The sequence below is a fragment of the Tenrec ecaudatus genome, chromosome 7 (assembly GCF_050624435.1).
Source record: "Tenrec ecaudatus isolate mTenEca1 chromosome 7, mTenEca1.hap1, whole genome shotgun sequence".
Lineage (NCBI taxonomy): Eukaryota > Metazoa > Chordata > Mammalia > Afrosoricida > Tenrecidae > Tenrec > Tenrec ecaudatus.
This window is the reverse complement of record NC_134536.1, coordinates 127,469,830-127,487,147: the sequence shown is the minus strand read 5'-3', so window position 1 is coordinate 127,487,147 and position 17,318 is coordinate 127,469,830. Positions and strand designations below refer to the sequence as shown.

The 17,318-nt window shown below is 46.5% G+C and overlaps 1 protein-coding gene across 1 annotated transcript; it reads left to right on the top strand.

Annotated features, from left to right (window-relative positions):
- The first annotated feature begins 207 nt into the window (after positions 1-207).
- Positions 208-16,578, top strand: SPATS1 (spermatogenesis associated serine rich 1). Its single transcript, XM_075553784.1, has 6 exons — positions 208-346; positions 4,558-4,719; positions 9,200-9,320; positions 9,909-9,971; positions 15,538-15,653; positions 16,550-16,578. Exons 1-6 carry the CDS (start codon positions 208-210, stop codon positions 16,576-16,578), a joined length of 630 nt encoding a protein of 209 aa, XP_075409899.1.
- Positions 16,579-17,318: the final 740 nt, after the last annotated feature.

The following is a 17,318-nucleotide window of genomic DNA, read 5'->3' as shown; positions in this document are numbered from 1 at the left end:
AGCCAATCTGTCATTGTACATCTTTTGGGTAGGTTTCAGCTCCCGCCCCCTGTGACTACATGAGCGGAGGCCTTTTCTGTACGGGAGTAGGTCGTTTTCATAACTCAGGGCCATTCTGGCATCAGCTATGTAAGATCCTCTGCCAAGGTCAGCACATTGAAAATCAAATCCTTGTGCTCTCTTCCCAGCACAGCTGCAGATTTGGAAATGAAGCCCTCCTCCCCCTCCCCCTCCTCTTCCTCCTCCTCCTCCTCCTCCCATTCTGAGCACTCCTCTGAAACTCCACTGCCTGAAATCCAAAGGGATAAATCCGCGGAGGACTTCAGCCTGCTTAAGTCACAGACAAGTAAGCCAACCGTGGGCTCCGCCTCCACGGGCCTCAGCGCCAGGGGCCCTTTGCAGAAGCCTAACTCAGTGCTGAAGACCCACTGCGTGCCAGGGATCTGACCTGTTTCATCCCCGTTCTTAGAATGACTCAGAGGGGAGCTGTCAATAATGATGTTCTCCTGTGTTTCAGGTGAAACTACATGCAGTGTTTTAGCTTCCCATCCAACTACATGTGAGAGTTCTGTTCCATGACGTTACTCGACAATCTCCATCTCTACTTTACCTTCCCTATTTCCATCCCCTGCCCCCTTTTCTCTGCCCCTCCTTGCCTTCTCTTTGTTACCTTTGGGCAAATATTGCCTGTTTGGTGTCTGGTTGGTTCTAAGGAGCGCATTCCTCCAGGGTGATGCTGTTAATTGTGCAGGCTGATCTATTTGCAGGTTAAAGCGTGACCTCTGGGAGTGGCTGCAGTTCTGGATGAAAAGGGTGTTTTAGGGTCAGAGTCTTGGGGTGCCTCCAGCCTTTATCTGTCTAGTAGGTCTGGTCCTTTTTTTTTTTTTTAATGAATTTGAATTTTATTCTACATTTCTGACCCAGTCTAACCAAGACCACCTATTGCACTCCTGGGCAGAGAGGCCCTTAGTGGTAGCTGGGCGCCATCTAGCTCTTCTGGTCTCAGGTAGAGGAAGCTGTGGTTCAGGTGGACCATTAGTCCTTGTGGACTTAGTGTTTTTTTGATTCTGTGGTTTCCATCACTCTCCCTTGGTTCAGATGGGAAGAGCTCGATGAATAGTTGTGTCTTAGATGGCGACTTGTGAGCTTCTAAGACCTCGGACAGTACTCACCACATTAGGGTGTAGAAGAACATTATCTCTATGAACTGTGTTATGCTACTGGACCCACATGCCCCCCAGGACTGTGGTCCTTAGCCTTCGAGCTCAGTAATTCAGTCCCACGAGGTACTGGGATATGTCCTAGAAGTTTCCTTAGCTGTGCTCTACTCCAACCACAGGTACACCTATATATGTCATCCATGGACTCCCATAGATGCGCCCACACCTATAGATATCTACTGTAGCCATTCACCAAGTTTCCGATGGTATTGACTCTAATTGTCCTTCATTCTTTTGTGTCTCTAATGTCTTCATTTACCTTGGTCATGCTGTATTGATTCCCCCTGTGTTAGCCTGGGTTGACTAGAGAAACAAATTCATAGACACTCATATGCATAAGAAAGAGGTTTATACGCAAGAGCAATTAAATATTGAGAAAACCTCCCAGCCCAGTCCAGATCAAGTCCATAAATCCAATATTAGCCCATATAGCCAACACCAATCTATAAAATCCTCGTTGCACTCACAAAATACATGCCGAATGCAGGAGGATCACAGGCCAGTGGACTGAAGTCTTGTGGATCTAGTGGGGTTTGTAAGCATCTCAGCGCTGCCAGGGGTCTCTACGTGGCTTCTTCAACTCCAGAGATCTGGTTGCTTCAGGTCCATGCGGCTTCTCCAGCTCCCAGGGCACAGCGCCATTTGTCTTGTCAGTAGAGATCTCCCTGGGAGTGAGCAGAGAGAGAGAAGTGTCTCCAGCCTTTAAGGAGGAAAATACAGGAGTTCTCAGAATTCTCAGGAGAACACCATGCCCACACAGAGGCCTCATTGGTTATATCTTGATTGACAGGCCAGACTCCACCCCTTCACTCCTAATCCTTTCAAAGCAACACTAGATTATGTCATTCCCCCCCCCTGCCCCCAAATAAGGTGTGTTGCCTTTTCCTTCACCTGCATGAAGGAGCCCTGGGGGCACTGTCGGTTGTGTGGGGGTGTTCCATGGGGAGCAGTGAAGCAGGCTGCCCCATGCAGCTTTACCGTCTCCGAAACCCCATACAGAGAAGCCACGAGTTGGCACAGAGAAGCCACGAGTTGGCACTGACTCGGCGGCAGTGGGTTTTGGAACGGCCCCTCCGCCCTGCATCCTGGTGACCATCATGGATGGTTGCTTTGTCCGAGTAAGCCTGCTCTTCACTTCTTATAAAAGTGATATCATACAGCGTCTGTCCTTTTGTGCTCGACTCCTCACTCGGCACAACGTCCTGCAGACCTGTTTCGTTTCCCGACCTCATTATGCCCTTCCTTACGTTGGACTTCATCGTCTGTGTGGACCACATGTTGTCTGTGCCTTCCTCTGCTGCTCCCCTCTTGGTGGGGAAGATGCTGCAGTGAACAGGGGTGCAGCATGGATCGATCTGTGCACCGAGGCGCGAGGTGGCCGCATCATGCGGTATCTCCGTGCCTGGCACTTTGAGGAAGTGCTGTTCTACTTGCTATGGTGGTCGCACCGTTGTACAGCGCCCCCCCCCCGCCCCCCCCCCCGGCAGGGTAGGAACAGTCTCTCTCCCTGCAAGCTCGGCAGCATGTGTTGTTTTCCGTCCGCGCCACTTTTGGAAGGGTGAGATGCTATCTCATTGTCGTTTTGGCGTGCGTCTCTCTCACGGCTAATGATCCCCAGCCTCTCTCCGTGAGTTTGTTCGCTTCCTGGATGGCTTCTTTGGTGACATGCCTGTTCATGCTCTTTGCCCAATTTTGCATGGGATCGTTTGTCTTTTTCGTTGTTGAGGCGTATCAACTTTAAAAATATAGTTGAGAGATTAGACCCTTATCGCAGATGCCATTGCCCGCGTTTCCCGCAGCCGATAGTCCTGGTTTTACTCTTTGGGTAAAGCATTTTGAGGAGTACAGGTATTTGACTGTTAGGAGGTCTCAGTTGTCTGGGTCACCTTCTGCTGCTGCGTGTGCATTTTTAGTTATGTTTGATCGGGTCTTTTTGCCATGGATTAGGGCCTCTAGTGTGTCCCTGTGTTATCCCCCAGGAACCTTATGGTACAGTTTTGAGTTTGACATTGAGGTCTTTGATGTATTTTGAGTTTGTTTTTTATGATGGTGTGAAATATGAATCCTGTTTGATTTTTCTGCAAATGGATATCCAGTCTTGCCAATACCATGTATTAACGAAACCATCTCTCCCATATGGAGTGGCCTTTGGCCCTGTGTCAGACATTAGATTTGTCAAGATGAGCTGGACGGGTTTCCTTCTGGGTTCTTAATTCAGCTCCCTTAATCTATGTGTAGTCACTGTATCAGTTCCAGGCTGGTTTGCCCGTTGTGACTGTATAGTGCTTTCTGAGGTCGGGAAATGTGTAGCCTCTTACTTACTTTGTACTTTTTCTTTTTTCACTCTTTGTGATCGCTTTCATGTTTCAAAAAGGAAATGTCCTTGCATAGAAACCATAAGTATCGTCACAGGATATCAAAATAATAAAGTATATAAAGGCGAATGTAGAAACCCCTTCCCCTGTAACCCCTCCAATCATGTCATCATTCTACCCTGTAGCTTTGAAGACGTGGAAGGATATACTCCTCCAAAACTGTGAAATGTGTATGTTTACATAACATGTGCTCACATATAAATAAGCAACAAATGAATTGAACCATACTGGCTATTTTCACTCAAAAGCAAATAGATTCTGGACCTCATTTTGGGTCAACGTGTGGGTAATACAGACCTACCCATTTTACAGAAAAGGAAGCTGAGCCCTGGAGGGGTTGGCTCACTCACACAAGGCCACACGCCTAGGAAGGAGGGTGGATAGGGTGAGAGCGCAAATCAAAGAGCCCCGATCCTCCTCATCTCCACCAGCCTTCCAGCCATCGGGGGATCTTTTGTTACTTATAATAAATAACCTTTAGCGATTTTATCTCAAGATGCCCTAATGAAGACACAGAGACACGGAGAGGTCCTAGAACTTGTCTGAAGTCCCACGGCTGCTGTCCTCATTCGGCAAACAGCTTGTACACCTTCCCCGGGGTCCCCATCATACGACAGTGTGTAACCATTGCTGCCAACAGCATGCTCCATTCAATGAAGGGCCATCGTTGGTCCAGCCCTTTCCCGACAGAACTGTCAGAGTGCAGGTTGGAGCACATGAGCTTGCCAAACGCTCTGAACTTCCTAACCCATGCTCGGCTTCCGGTCATAACCTTGGCCTTACGTTTGGAGGAGAGGATGACCTTGTAGGCAGCCTTTCACACCTAGCCCCAGAGGGTCCCGCTGCTCCTGAGAGAGAGCCGGGGTACAGCCAGGGAGCATGTGGGGAATTTGCACCGTGTTGGCTCATCTCCGCTTTGTAAGGCTGGGAGCGGCGCTCATGGAAGGATTTCTGTTTTGCAGAAGACGGACAGCGTCCTGAGTGGACGTTTTACCCTAGGTTTAGCAGTGGCATCCACACCTACCACGTTGGAAAGCAGTGCTTCTTTAATGGGATCTTCCTTGGCAACAGGAGGTCCCAGTCGGAGAGGATGGTGGACAAGTGTCTCGGGAGGAAGAAATACGGTAACGGGTCCTCCTGGCCTCTGACTGTGTGATGCTCCACAGTCCTGTCCAGTCAGGACTCAGCAGGACCAGCCTGTCCCTGAGTCTGACTCGGGAGGGGGGGGGGGGACTCCTGGGTCCCTTTGTGACCCTCGTGCACCCAGGCAGCTTGCAAAGTGAAGGAAGTTGTCAGCAGGCTAGACTTTTTGGCAGACAATTTGTAGCATATGCTGATCCACATTTTTGTTTTTCTTTGAATTTCATGAAATGCTAATGTGACATTTAAGTCATCAGATAAGTTCTCTCAGATCCTTATTAATAGAAATCTTCACTGAAGCCCAAAGAAAATGATTTATGGTTCAAGTAGCTGCTGTCGGTCCTGCCTGTTGAAAGGGTATTTTATATTTTGCACAAGGAAGGAAAATATTCTATGACCTCTGCCTGAAAGGCACGCATGTGATATCACAGCCATACACAGGTTAATTATATAGCTGGTCTCCTGGGTTGATACCTGGATGGGTTGGCGAGTTCTTTGCTCCAAACGACCCCTATGAGAGTTGTGGAGGGATCCTAAGAGGGGCTGAGTAGGAAAGGGCTGGATATGGCACCCTGAGCTGCAGAATTCCCAGTGTAGGAGGCAGTCATTGATTCCCCAGGGAACAGGATCGCTTCAGCACCAAGACCAAGACAAAGAAGCTGAGCTTTAAAGGCAAAGCACAGAGCAATCATTTTGGAGACCAGGGCTTTTGGGTAGCGACTACACAGAGACCAGATGGGCTCAAAGGAGAGTCGGTGATGTTGGGGATTTTGGGGGAGAACCCTGCATGCCACCCAGATCTTGAGATGAAGTCTAGTGGGTGGATGCGGTGGGGGCGGGGAGGGGGAAGAAGGTGAGTGTGGAGGGGCTTCTGCCACAGTGTGGCTGGGGGAAGACCTCCACTTCCTGACAGGCATCCAGCATGATGGAGTAGAAGCACCGTGGGAGCTCAGGGTCAGGGTCTCACTCACGCACCGCTGGAAACACAGAGGAGCGGCTGCATTTCCATACTCAGAGAAGACAAGGAAGTGAGGGGAAAGAGCAAGCCAGGAGGGCTCCCTGGGACGTGCAGTGAGGGGAGACGCATTGTATCCTCAAGTCAGGGATGCGCATAAACTTAGGTTGTACTTGAAAGTCACCGAGGGGATAGTTTCCCGGGTATCAGAAGAGAAGGTACATTTTTGCCAACTTCGAGACCAGCATGACTCTTCCCTTCTGCTGACTTTTAAGAGACTAGCATTGATGAGGGGCCGCAGACAGCAGCGTGCAGAGTGAGCTAGGACACAAACGCTCCACTCATGTCTTTAAAAAAATCATTTTATTGTGTGGGGCAGCAGCTCTCAAACAAATCTTATAACAATCCATCGTTCACTTGTATTAAGCACACTAGTGCATATGTTGTCATCAACATTTCCAAAACATTTTCTTTCTACTTGAGCCCTTGGTATCAGCTCCTCTTTTCCTACCCCTCCCTCCCGCAACCACCCATCCTTGTGAATTCGTAATCAATTATATATTACTGTTATTTCGTGCCTTATACTGTCTGTTGCTCCCTGCACCCAAATTTCTGTCATTCGTCCCCCTGGGGGGTGGGTAGTACATCCACTCCTGTCTTCAGGAGTCTCTGGGAGGTGTAAATCTCAGCATGCTTGGCTGATCAAGGCTGATAAAAGCTTGAAGATTCAGCCCACCCAGAGGCATCTCAAAAGAAAGTGCACGTGATTCATGTCTGAAAAACCAGAGCACATCTATTCTGACACATAGGGGTCCCATGAGTCAGACTGAACTCAATGGCAATTGGTTAATGCTTATGCCGTATCGGCCTGCCGCATGAGGACATGCACTCCGAGGGCAGAAGGAGAGGAATTTCTTTCCTTGGTTATTCTGAACTGACCAAGACCAACCAACAAGGGACTGCAGCTGGGCTTTGTTTAGAATTAACCATGTAGGAACTGGGAGCCCAGGAGGAATGCTTTTTCACTTATTTGCATATTTATGAAATATTATAGACAAAATATCAGAAACACTTGTGTTTCTGACTTTATTTGAGAAATAAGTATTCTAACAATGCACGATGACTATAAAAACCAGAAAGGACCATTTGAAAAAGACAAAGGATGAAGGGAGCTGGCATAGAGGAAGGGGGTGGGTAAGGGGCTTTATGTACACAGAGGGCAAAGATGAGATTAAAGCAAGACCAAGGTCAATGACCTGTTCATCTTCCTGTGCCTCCACTTACTCACTCTCGGCTAAGTTTTGGGTTTCTCATCTCTAACCTGGAAATGACAAATCTGAAAAAAAGTTGTTTCCATTAGATGTGATTGACCTGGTGCACAAGGAAACGAAGCACCGCCCAGTCCTGGGCCACCCTCCACAATTGTCATTACCTCTGAGCCCACTGTTGTGGCCATGGTGTCAGTCCATCTCAGGGAGGGTCTCCACTTCCTCTTTTCCACGGGCCCTCTCTACTTTACCAAGCCACACGCTGTCCTTTCCCCGGGTTGGTCACTTCTGATCACATGATCAAGTCTTGCCATGCTCAGTCTAAGGAGCAACCTGGCTCGACTTCTTCCAAGCCAGCTGCTGTACATGAGTGTGTTCTAGAGCCTCAATGCTGTCCTTGTGGAAGCCAACAGGCCAATAGCAATCAATCCTGCTTTTGTTAAAAATAAAACTTTTCTATTAAGGAGCATTTCAAACATAGATCAAGGTCGAGATAGATAACCCTTCAGAAATAGTATGGGAGCGTCATGTCTCCCTAAGGATATGGGATGAGAGTGGGGGGGAGGGGAAGGGGAGGGAGAGGAGGAGCTGACAGCAAGGATGATTGTGTAACCCCACTAGAGGGGAGCAAACAACAGAATTGTGGGTGAATGGGTTTATGGGACAGGGTTAGATACAGCAATAATAATGTATTATAATAATAACATTAAGGGCTCCTGCGGGGCAGGGTGGGGGAGGGAGGGGATAAAGGAGAGCCGACATCAAGGAGTTCAAGAAGAAAGCAAATGTTTGGAAACTGATTGTGGTAGCAACTGTCCAATCATGCTCAACCTAATTGAACGATGGGTTGTTGGGCTCTCTGCGAGCTCCCTATCAAAGGGTCAATAATGAATGAATATGTATCTTTAAAGTCGAGAGAAGAGCAGCACACGAACCTCCGCGTGTCCATCCTTCAGCTGCGTTCATCAGCACAAGTCGCGCTTTCTCTTCCCTCCCACCCATGGGTCACTTTGTACCACTCAAACGCAATCGTACCAGGAAGAGGTGTACAATTATTACCACACTTAAAAAACACATTTTTAATTGGTTCTTTAAACATTCTATTTTAAAACATTTTTTTCTTGTGTTCATTGTTACTAGCTCCCCATCTCTCCCCAGCCTCCCCTGCCGTACATGCATGAAACCATGAATTCAGCTGCTGTTTCTATATAACCCACTCCAGATTTCATATATCGAACAGCACAAAACCAAGAAACAGAAAAGCTAACAACAACAAAATAAAATGGAGGACAAACCTCCATCAAGAAGAAAATAATTAAGCACTAGAACAACTTTCAAATGGGTCAAAAGGGAAATAAAACGATAAGGTGTTAAACTTTCATCTAACAACAAAGATCATAATCGACTTTCCAATGCACTTTGCATGACAACAACGTATTCACTTTACTGGTCTATGGCTAGAGGGGATTCGCCAGGGCTTAATCATGTGTATTTCCCTTTCCCTTTGTTAAAAAAACTGAAACATCCATACATTCCCTGCCCCAATCATTCTCAAAGCATTTGCTCTCCACTTAAGCCCCTTGCATCAGGTCCTCTTTTTTTTTTCCCCTCCCTCCCCTTTCCCCCCCTCCCTCATGATTAAAAAACAAAACAAAACAAAAAAGAAAAACAAACAACAAAAAAACTGAAACACCTTTCAAATGGGCCAAAAGGGAGATCAAATAAGAGACTGCATGGTAACCTACCTCTGTCTACTATAATTGCCACGCAAGGCTCTCTGTCTGATAGCGAGGCTATCCACATCCCTGGACTGTGGTCAGAGGGAATTCACTGCAGGCCTAATCCACGTGTGGACCGTGCGAATGGAAGTTGGGCATCCACTGTCATTGAGAGCCCGCTGCAAACTGGGTGTTCATCATTTAAGTTCTGATACCATGCCCTACTTCAGATTTGGATTACGGTATACTATTTGCAAGATTTGGATCACACAGGGTGGTGCGCTTTTTCCATGTGGACGTAGTTGATGCCTCATCTCTGAAAAAAAAGCGTCCCAAACCCAGGCTCACATTTCTAGCTTCAGCTCCTCCAGGTGCGATAACTATAAGCAGATCTTTGAGAAACCTGTAGATTTCATCATAAAATGCGAAATCACTTCATCTGCCCTTGGTATATCAAAACTCAGAGTAAATCTGTAGGCCCTCCAGTCCTTCCTATGATTTTATTTTCAAACATCTTTCACAGGTATTGATCCCAGGAATGGAATTCCAAAGTTAACTCCAGGGGATAAGCCATATATGTACCCAGAGCAAAGTAAAGATTTCCACAAAGTGGGATCAACTCGTCCATCAGTGACATTTTCCATGTAAGTGCATGCTAATACCAGGGTTACTTAGCTAACTTTAAAGGAATTGCATATCTCTCTGCTACCTATAAATTATTTTTTTTAAAAGAAAGGTCTCAACAGGACAAGATTGGGTGAAAATACTTAAAATTTTCAGAGCTACTTAGTTAATGTATATATGCATCCATGTTTGTAATTGAAATCAGACACAGGATCTGGACTATTATTTAGAAACGATTGCTAATTTTATTATTGTTGTAATCGCAAATCTGAACACTTTTTATGAGCTTACTGAAACAGATGGCTGGTTAGGAATACCTATTTGGGTTGGCTTAAACTGAGAATTAAACGTAGACCGAAGTATTGAGGACAAGATTCATTAAATGAAAAGGAAAATAATTGACATATTATATTTTAAAATATTAATTAAAAAACACTCCCGTCTGATTTAATGATGTTTACTAAAAATGATCATAGCTAATGTTGCAGCTGTTCCCAATATGGGGCCCATGCATGAAGATCGATAGCAGAGTTGTAGTAAGAGTGACATCTTGATCTCCTTGTCATAGACGCCATACTGATTTCATGGTTGCCGTTCCTGTTTTTCAGAGTGCCTTACGAAAAGAAATTTGATACATTTATTCCACTTGAGCCTCTCCCACCAATTCCCAGGTGAGCTCTCTCCCCGTGATCTATAGTCTTTCTTCTTTATAAAAAGATTGGTTCCTCATTATTTTCCCCAATGAGGAGTCCAGAGCCCTTGGGGGCCCCGGCAAAGTTTGGAAGTAGGCTCTTTGGGGAGAGTCGTGGCTATCTCACTCAGTGCCATTGAGTTCACTCTCACTCATCAGGGCCTACAGCCTGGTACAACTGCCCTGTGGGTTCTGAGACTGGCGCTCTACAGGAGCAGGAAGCTTCGTCTTCCTCCCGTGGAGCATCTGCTGGGTTCCAACTGCTGACCTTGTGGTGAGCAGGCTAACCTCGAATCACTACACCACCAGGGCTCCTTGTCTTGGTCATCCAGTCGTGCTGCTGTGACAGGCAATCCCAGTGGGTGACCAACAGCTATTTCCTCAGCTGGTTCCAGGAGGAGGGCCTCCTTTGCCTGCAGTCCGTGGCACTCCTGGGTACATGTTGTTGTAATACCCCGCTCTTCATCCGTTACAAGGCAGGCCTCCTTCACCAGCCTAGAGTTCACCCAATCCTCAATGCCACCGGCAATAGCAATCAGCTCAGATTTTGTACTGAAATGACACCGTCTGCCCTCAGACACCCACCACAGGCAAGAGGAACAAACCCTTTAGGGCAGGGTGCTCACACTTTGTCAGCATGCGAGCTGCTTATGATGTGATCCAGTCAAAATGGTCTACCAGCTACAAATGCAAAACATCTCCTTATCTTTATTTATTACATTTATTCATAAATGCATTGAGAATTCTTTATATGTACCACGTGCGTGCTTATGTACCTTGCATAACCGCATGAGTCCATATTGCACGACACAGCACAATGAACTATGTACATTTTTTGTCATGACCTGAGTTTACTCGGATGACTTGCACTGTATGGACTGAACCAGGGATGCATAGTCCGGACAGTAGCTGCTGGCAGCCAGCCTCAAGCACATGTCCAAATGCTCATCAGTGGTGGTGGAACGGGACTTGCACTCAATGATCTTTATGTGGGAAAATGCTGACTCACATAAATGAGTAGAGCCAAAGAATACAGTCAAGGAGGTAGCACATTTTCTCATGTTTGGGTACTTTACCTCTGCGAGTAAGTTCCAGAACTGTTCAGGCGCTCTGGACTTCAGCTAAATGCCGGCTTGTGGTGTCAGAATCTCCCATTCCGTATGAAAGTGGTACGTTTTTCTCGTCTTACTTGGTCCAGCTCCCCCACTCATTTTAACACCCTTTCTTATGTTTAAGAGAAAAAAGCCAAGGTCTAAAGAGTGGTGACACCTTAGCTTGTCAGTTTTGCTGCATTTAGTGCAGTTGTTTGCGCATGCGTTTGACACCTAAGATTGCATCTGATTGGCTGCACTGTATATCAATTAAGTGATGGGATTGATGTTAGGCTTACATCTATTTTTTAAATGCCATGAGATCTACCCACACTATATTTGCGACCGGCTAGTTGATCGCGATCGGCGTATTGAGCACCCCGGCTTTAGGGTAAAAAGTATGCCGGGAGGGTCTTCCCAGTTGCTTTTGCCAAAAACTAGGACAAAGGTCACAACTCCTTAGGGTTTAGGGGAAACCGCTTCCAAGTTGTTTTCCTGAAGAACTAAGGCACCCCCTTGCTGGGTGTGAAGGTAAGTCCATGTCTGTTAAGTCTGCTTTTTCTCCTTGGGTATCTCGCTGGGACTCTTCTGCTCTTTGTAAACCTCAAGAACTGATTAGGTTTAAGATCTACCACATGCTGGCACTGCCTCATCAGCACAACAAAAGGACACCCCTATTTCCACAGGAGCATGCCTCCACTGGTCCATGGGCCAGGGCTTCGGGAACTATTTGGAGGTGGGGGTGCTGCTTGAGGGTGGGGAGGAGGAGAGGAGGGCCTAATTCTATGCAATGGGAGTCTGTGGAGTCTGGCAGCTGGAAGGCTCCTGGATGCATCAGCAGTGAGTGATGGGCTCCCATCTGTCAGGCGTCATGCTAAGGATGCCCTATGAGAAGGCATGCATGGAGCAAAAGCGACAAAGGCCCCGCTTTCCAGAACTTCAGAGTTTGTTGGAACAACTAGATGCACAAATGACTGTGGCCAGGGAGGATGGTTAGAACTTGGAGGCAGAGAGAAAGCAAACATCATTTTTCCCATTAGATTCGTAAGGCCCAGCTCCATTCTGATAGTCTGTGGGTGCCTGCATAGGCTTCTGACCCAGCAGGGGGCAATTAGCAGTCGAGCACTTTCTAACTCTCTGACAGACGTTGTGGATAGAGTGGGCAGGTGTCCCAGCGTCTGACTCCCTGGCGTTCAGCTGGGGTAATGGTCCCTTATTACTGTAGGCACATACTTAGAGCCTGTCAAGTGAAATGGCTCAAGCATGCAATCCAGATGCACCGATAGCACTGGTGATTGGAGTTAGAGAGTTGGAAGCCAAAAGGAAGGAGTGGGAAGTATGGCCTTGGTGACAAAAAACAGGCTGGAGATGGCCTGACAGAATTTTGCAAGCTGAATGACTTCTCATTGAAAATAACTTTTATCAACAACACAAATCTGGCGAAGGGACTATACACATGCACCTTGCCATGTGGGGTACCAGGCTCCACAATCGAACGGGTCCAAGGGGCAGTTGTGTAACTGAGTGGTAAAATTAAAGAGACATCAGACAGGACAAGGCATGCGATTGCTCACCTCCCAGATGGCCATGATTTCAGCAGCCAGGTCTGTGCAGAGAGAGAACATATGTCTAATCACAGCTTATATATGCGCAGGGGGAGTGCAAGCCCCCCTAATTATAGGTAACCACATACGTAAAAGGAAGGGGCTGTACAATAGGCATACATGAGACAGGGAGGGGATGCGCTAGGGGCACACATGTGTCAAGATGGGCGGACAGTAGATTCAAGATGGAAGCCTAACCTTGGTCCCCCTTGAGTTGACTTGACCTTGCCTTTGGGCTCTCCTTCAGGGAAATAATACACTATCCTCCTCAGAAGAGAGTAGGCCCTACTTAGGGTGGACAGACTATCAAGTTTGATGGCTCCAGATGGCTGATAACTCTCAGGGAGACAACCTATAAGCAGTTGACCTCCAAGTGTATGGGCATTGACCATGTGTTAGCAAGCAGCATCTTAAGTTTGGCATACAGCAAGGTGGGGGACAACCTGGGGAAAAACCTTTCTGTAGCCCAATTTCCAGATGAGACAAGCAGGTCACATTGACTACATCTGTCGAAAGGGACAATGACTAAGTTCAGTTATCACTTGGAAAAAGGCCAAGGCTGATAGTGGAAATGCCGACATCTAAGTTCAAAGAGAAGCTGAAGAACATGAAAAGAAATCCATGAGAGTCAAAGTATGACCTTGAGTACATCCCACTTGAACTTAGAGACCATCTCAGGAGTGGATTTGAAACACTGAATATTATTGAAACATTGAATATTAATGACCAAGCACAAGATGAGTTGTGGGATGACAACAAGAGAGACCAGGACAAATGAAGAAAGTAAAGGTCATGTGCAGACAGGAAAGAAAGCAAATATCAAAATGGATGTCAGACGAGACTCTGAAACTTGATCTTGAATGCAGAGAAGCTAAAGCAATGGGAAGAAATGGAGTAATATTGCTGAGCAGAAACTTTCAAAGGGCAGCTCAAGCAGACATTTTATTGAAATGGGCAAATATCTTGTTAGAAAAGCCAAAAGGGGCGAACACGCTCATCACTCCTGGAGCTTTAAGACACAAGCTTGCCTGATGAGAGTGAAGAGGACTTGACACACTTACAGACGAAGACCGACGAGTATGACTTTCAATGTGGCCTGAACCTCAACGTAAAAAAAACATCAACCCTCGAAACGGTGCCAAGACCAATGTCACGAAAACCCGGGAGAAGGCTGAACTTGTCCAGAATTTCAATTTAGTTCGATCTGCAATCAACGCCCATGGCAGCAGCAGTCCAGAAATGAAAGGATGCATTGCAGCTGAGAACCAGGCACCAAGCTAAGGACGATTAGGGAAGAATCGAGGCACCGAATCATGGTGTTGGCTGCTCTGAATTGGAATCAACTCAGTGGCACATATCCCCCGGCTCTGAATCCTCCAATGCCATTTTGACCTCGTGCTAATGGTCCCCCTCATCCAGAGGGGGTATCCTTTGTCTTGCCTTCATCCCATTTAAGACTTCATAAATGTTCTCCTCAAATGATGTATTGAATAAAGAGTAGACCAGCCACCGAGACAACCAAGCACAAGGAGAGAAAGATAGATCCCATTGAGAGGTCACCAAGGAACGAAGGAACAGACTGCAGAGAAAGTCTCCCCCCCCCCCGTATCCCCCCACCCCCCCGACAACAGAGTGAGTGTCCTCTCTTAGAGTCGGTACCTGGAATTGGGGCTTCTCTTAAACCAGCGATTCTCAACCTGTGGGTTACGACTCCTTTGGGGGTCGCACGACCCTTTCTCAGGGGTCGCCTAAGAGCACCGGAAAATAAAACTCACATGTTGCCTACCTAATCTGCTTTCTTTGAGGAACCTGACATTGAACCAGACAAAAGGATTCCGATGATAATTTCTGTGAATGAACACTTGCCCATGCTTGCAGAAGAAATTTCATCATACTTTCCAAATCTACCCGATACCCCATTTGCACTTGCCAGAAGCCCGTAAAGTTGAAGATGTTCCTGAGACAGCACAAGAGGAGTTCATTGAACTCATTAACAGTGACGTAGCGAGAACTGATATCTCTACCATGCCAGTTACAACATTCTGGATCAAGTGTTTGCAGTCATATCCTGTTCTGAGACTGTGTTGTGCCTTCTTCCATTTCCAACATCTCTTTGTGAAACAGGGTTTTCCAGCTTGTTGGGTATCAAGTCTAAATACAGAAGCAGACTTGTTGTAGAAGATGATCTTCGTTGTGCTCTTCCAAAGACTGTCCCGAGAATTTCTGATCTGGTGAGAAAGACGCTCTCTCAACCTTTGCACTGACCTTGGCTTTTTATGCACACTGTCGCAAAATGTAGCAATGTGGTTTACTGTTGTTATACTAAGACTGTTACCCATGCTGCACCATGCTTCAAGACAAAATTTCATTTGTCATCAGAAATAAATATTTCACAATACATAATTATATATTGTTTTGTGATGAATCAAGATGCTTTAATTATGTTCAATTTGGAACAATGAAAATGCCTCTTGCATATCAGATATTTACATGATGACTCATAACAGTAGCAAACTGACAGTGATGAAGTAGCAATGAAAGTAATTTTATGGTTCTAGGGGGCACCACCACATGAGGAACTATATGAAAGGGTCGCGGCATTAGGAAGGTGGAGAACCACTGTCCTAAACCATGAGAAAATAAATTTCTGTTCTTTAAAAATCCCCCCCGGTCATATTTCTGCTCGAGCAGCAGGAGAAACCTAAGTCAGAGGGCTTCTCATTTTGGGAGCCTGGAATGTACTGTCCACCAACGTGCTGTGTCATGGCGCGTGTAGTGTCTTGTTCACTGGCAACACTTTTAATTCTGCATCAGACACATCTGGACTGAGGATGTTTTCTTCATCTTACAGTTTGCCTTTCTGGGTGAAGGAGGAGGCCAACAAGCTGAAGCATGAGATAAGAGAAGTTGAGGAGCTGGACGATTGGCAACCAGCAGTGTCCTTCATACCAACCATACTATCTCCTGGTGGGTTAGAGAGCATTCTCAAGATAGTCTGTGTCCAACCATTGTGGAGAGTGACAGGGTGCTACCTCAAACCACTGGGAATAGCAATTCCGTATGATCCAGCCATCCCTTTGCTGGATATGTGTCCTAAAGATGTAAGAGCCATAACATGAATAGACACACACACTCCCATGTTCATCACAGCACTGCTCACAGTAGCATGGACATGGAAACAGTCAAAATGCCCATCAATAGAAGACTAGATAAGGAAACTTTGAAATATACACACAATGGAATACTATGCATCCATGAAAAATAACTATGGAACCACAAAGGCCCTCATGACACAGTTGGACCTGGAGAACATTATGCTGAGTGAAGTTAGTCAATCACAGAGGGACAATTACTGTGTAAACCCACTACTATACGATACAAACCAAGACAAAGAGAATAGACTTCGGAGATTCCCGGGGCAGGGAGGATGGGTGGGAGGATGAAGCCGCAGACTGGACACATTGACCTGAATGAAGGGGAGGATGGTGCTCCATGAGGGGGAGAAGAGACATCAGGGGAGGAGAGGAGAGGTAGAGTCTAGGAGAGGGACTGGGGTGGGCTTGATGAGCGGTTGGAACTGCTGCGTGCCAGGTTAATGGTCTGAAATGTAAATCTCTCATATAACTCACAATCCAAATTTTATCAATAAAGTCACAAAGCTGGAGGGGAGCTGCCAAGAGTAGGCGTTCGAGAGTCTTATGTCATGGAGAGAAGGCATCAGCTTATCTTCGATTGGGCGTGGCTGTGGGGCCACGTGACACGGTGCTTTCTGCAGACATCACATCTGCACCTCGGTTGAGTGATGCTCGGGCAGTTAGTCTGGTGCTGCAGCCCAGTTTTCAACTGCATTCTTCTACCCACAGGTCTTCTGGACTTTGGAAGACCATCGTAAGCAGACAGTCCACAAAGCAAGTCCTGGAGAGCCTCTTTCAGCGGATTGTCTTTGTCAGTGTTGCTGACCTCAATGAAATGTTTGATTTCTACAAGGATTTAGGTTTTTTTTTTTAAAGCTTTATATCTTGGAAAACTTCAAACTCACAGAAAAGTTTCAAGACTCGTCCAATGACTGCTTGCATATTCTTGACCTAGATCCTACAATTATTAACATCTGTCCACATATAGAGGAGGAAGAGGAGAAACATCTGTTCTGTAGGCAACCCCAAGGGACAGTTTTACCCTGGCCTCCATGAGTCAGATTTGACTTGATGGCTGTGCGATTTTTTATTTTGGTCCACAGTAGCAAGGAGCTCTGAGCAGCTATGTCAGTCTGGGAGGACAAGAAAAATACTTCATGGACACTCATATGTGTAAACGAAAGAGGTTTATATACAAAGGGTAATTGAATATTGAGAAAACATCACAGCCCAGTCTAGATTGAATCCCCCATACCAATCTATAAAGTCCTCTTCAGACTCACTAAACACATACAATGACAGGATGATCACAGGCCAGGGGGTGGGAAGTCTTGAGAATCCAGTGACATTGTAAGCATCTCAACACTGACAGGGGTCTCCACGTGGCTTCTCCAGCACCCAGGGCTGCATCAGGGTAAATTCATGTGGCTTCTCCTCAGGCATGTCTTGACAGGAGTCAGCCTTGTCAGTTGAGAGTCTCCAAGGGAGTGAGCCCAGA

Coding starts and splice junctions, on each gene's coding strand:
- SPATS1 (XM_075553784.1), top strand. CDS start 208: ATGAAGCCCTCCTCCCCCTCCCCCTCCTCTTCCTCCTCCTCCTCCTCC. Junction 347..4,557: donor CCTGCTTAAGTCACAGACAA/GTAAGCCAACCG, acceptor TCTGTTTTGCAG/AAGACGGACAGCGTCCTGAG. Junction 4,720..9,199: donor TCTCGGGAGGAAGAAATACG/GTAACGGGTCCT, acceptor CATCTTTCACAG/GTATTGATCCCAGGAATGGA.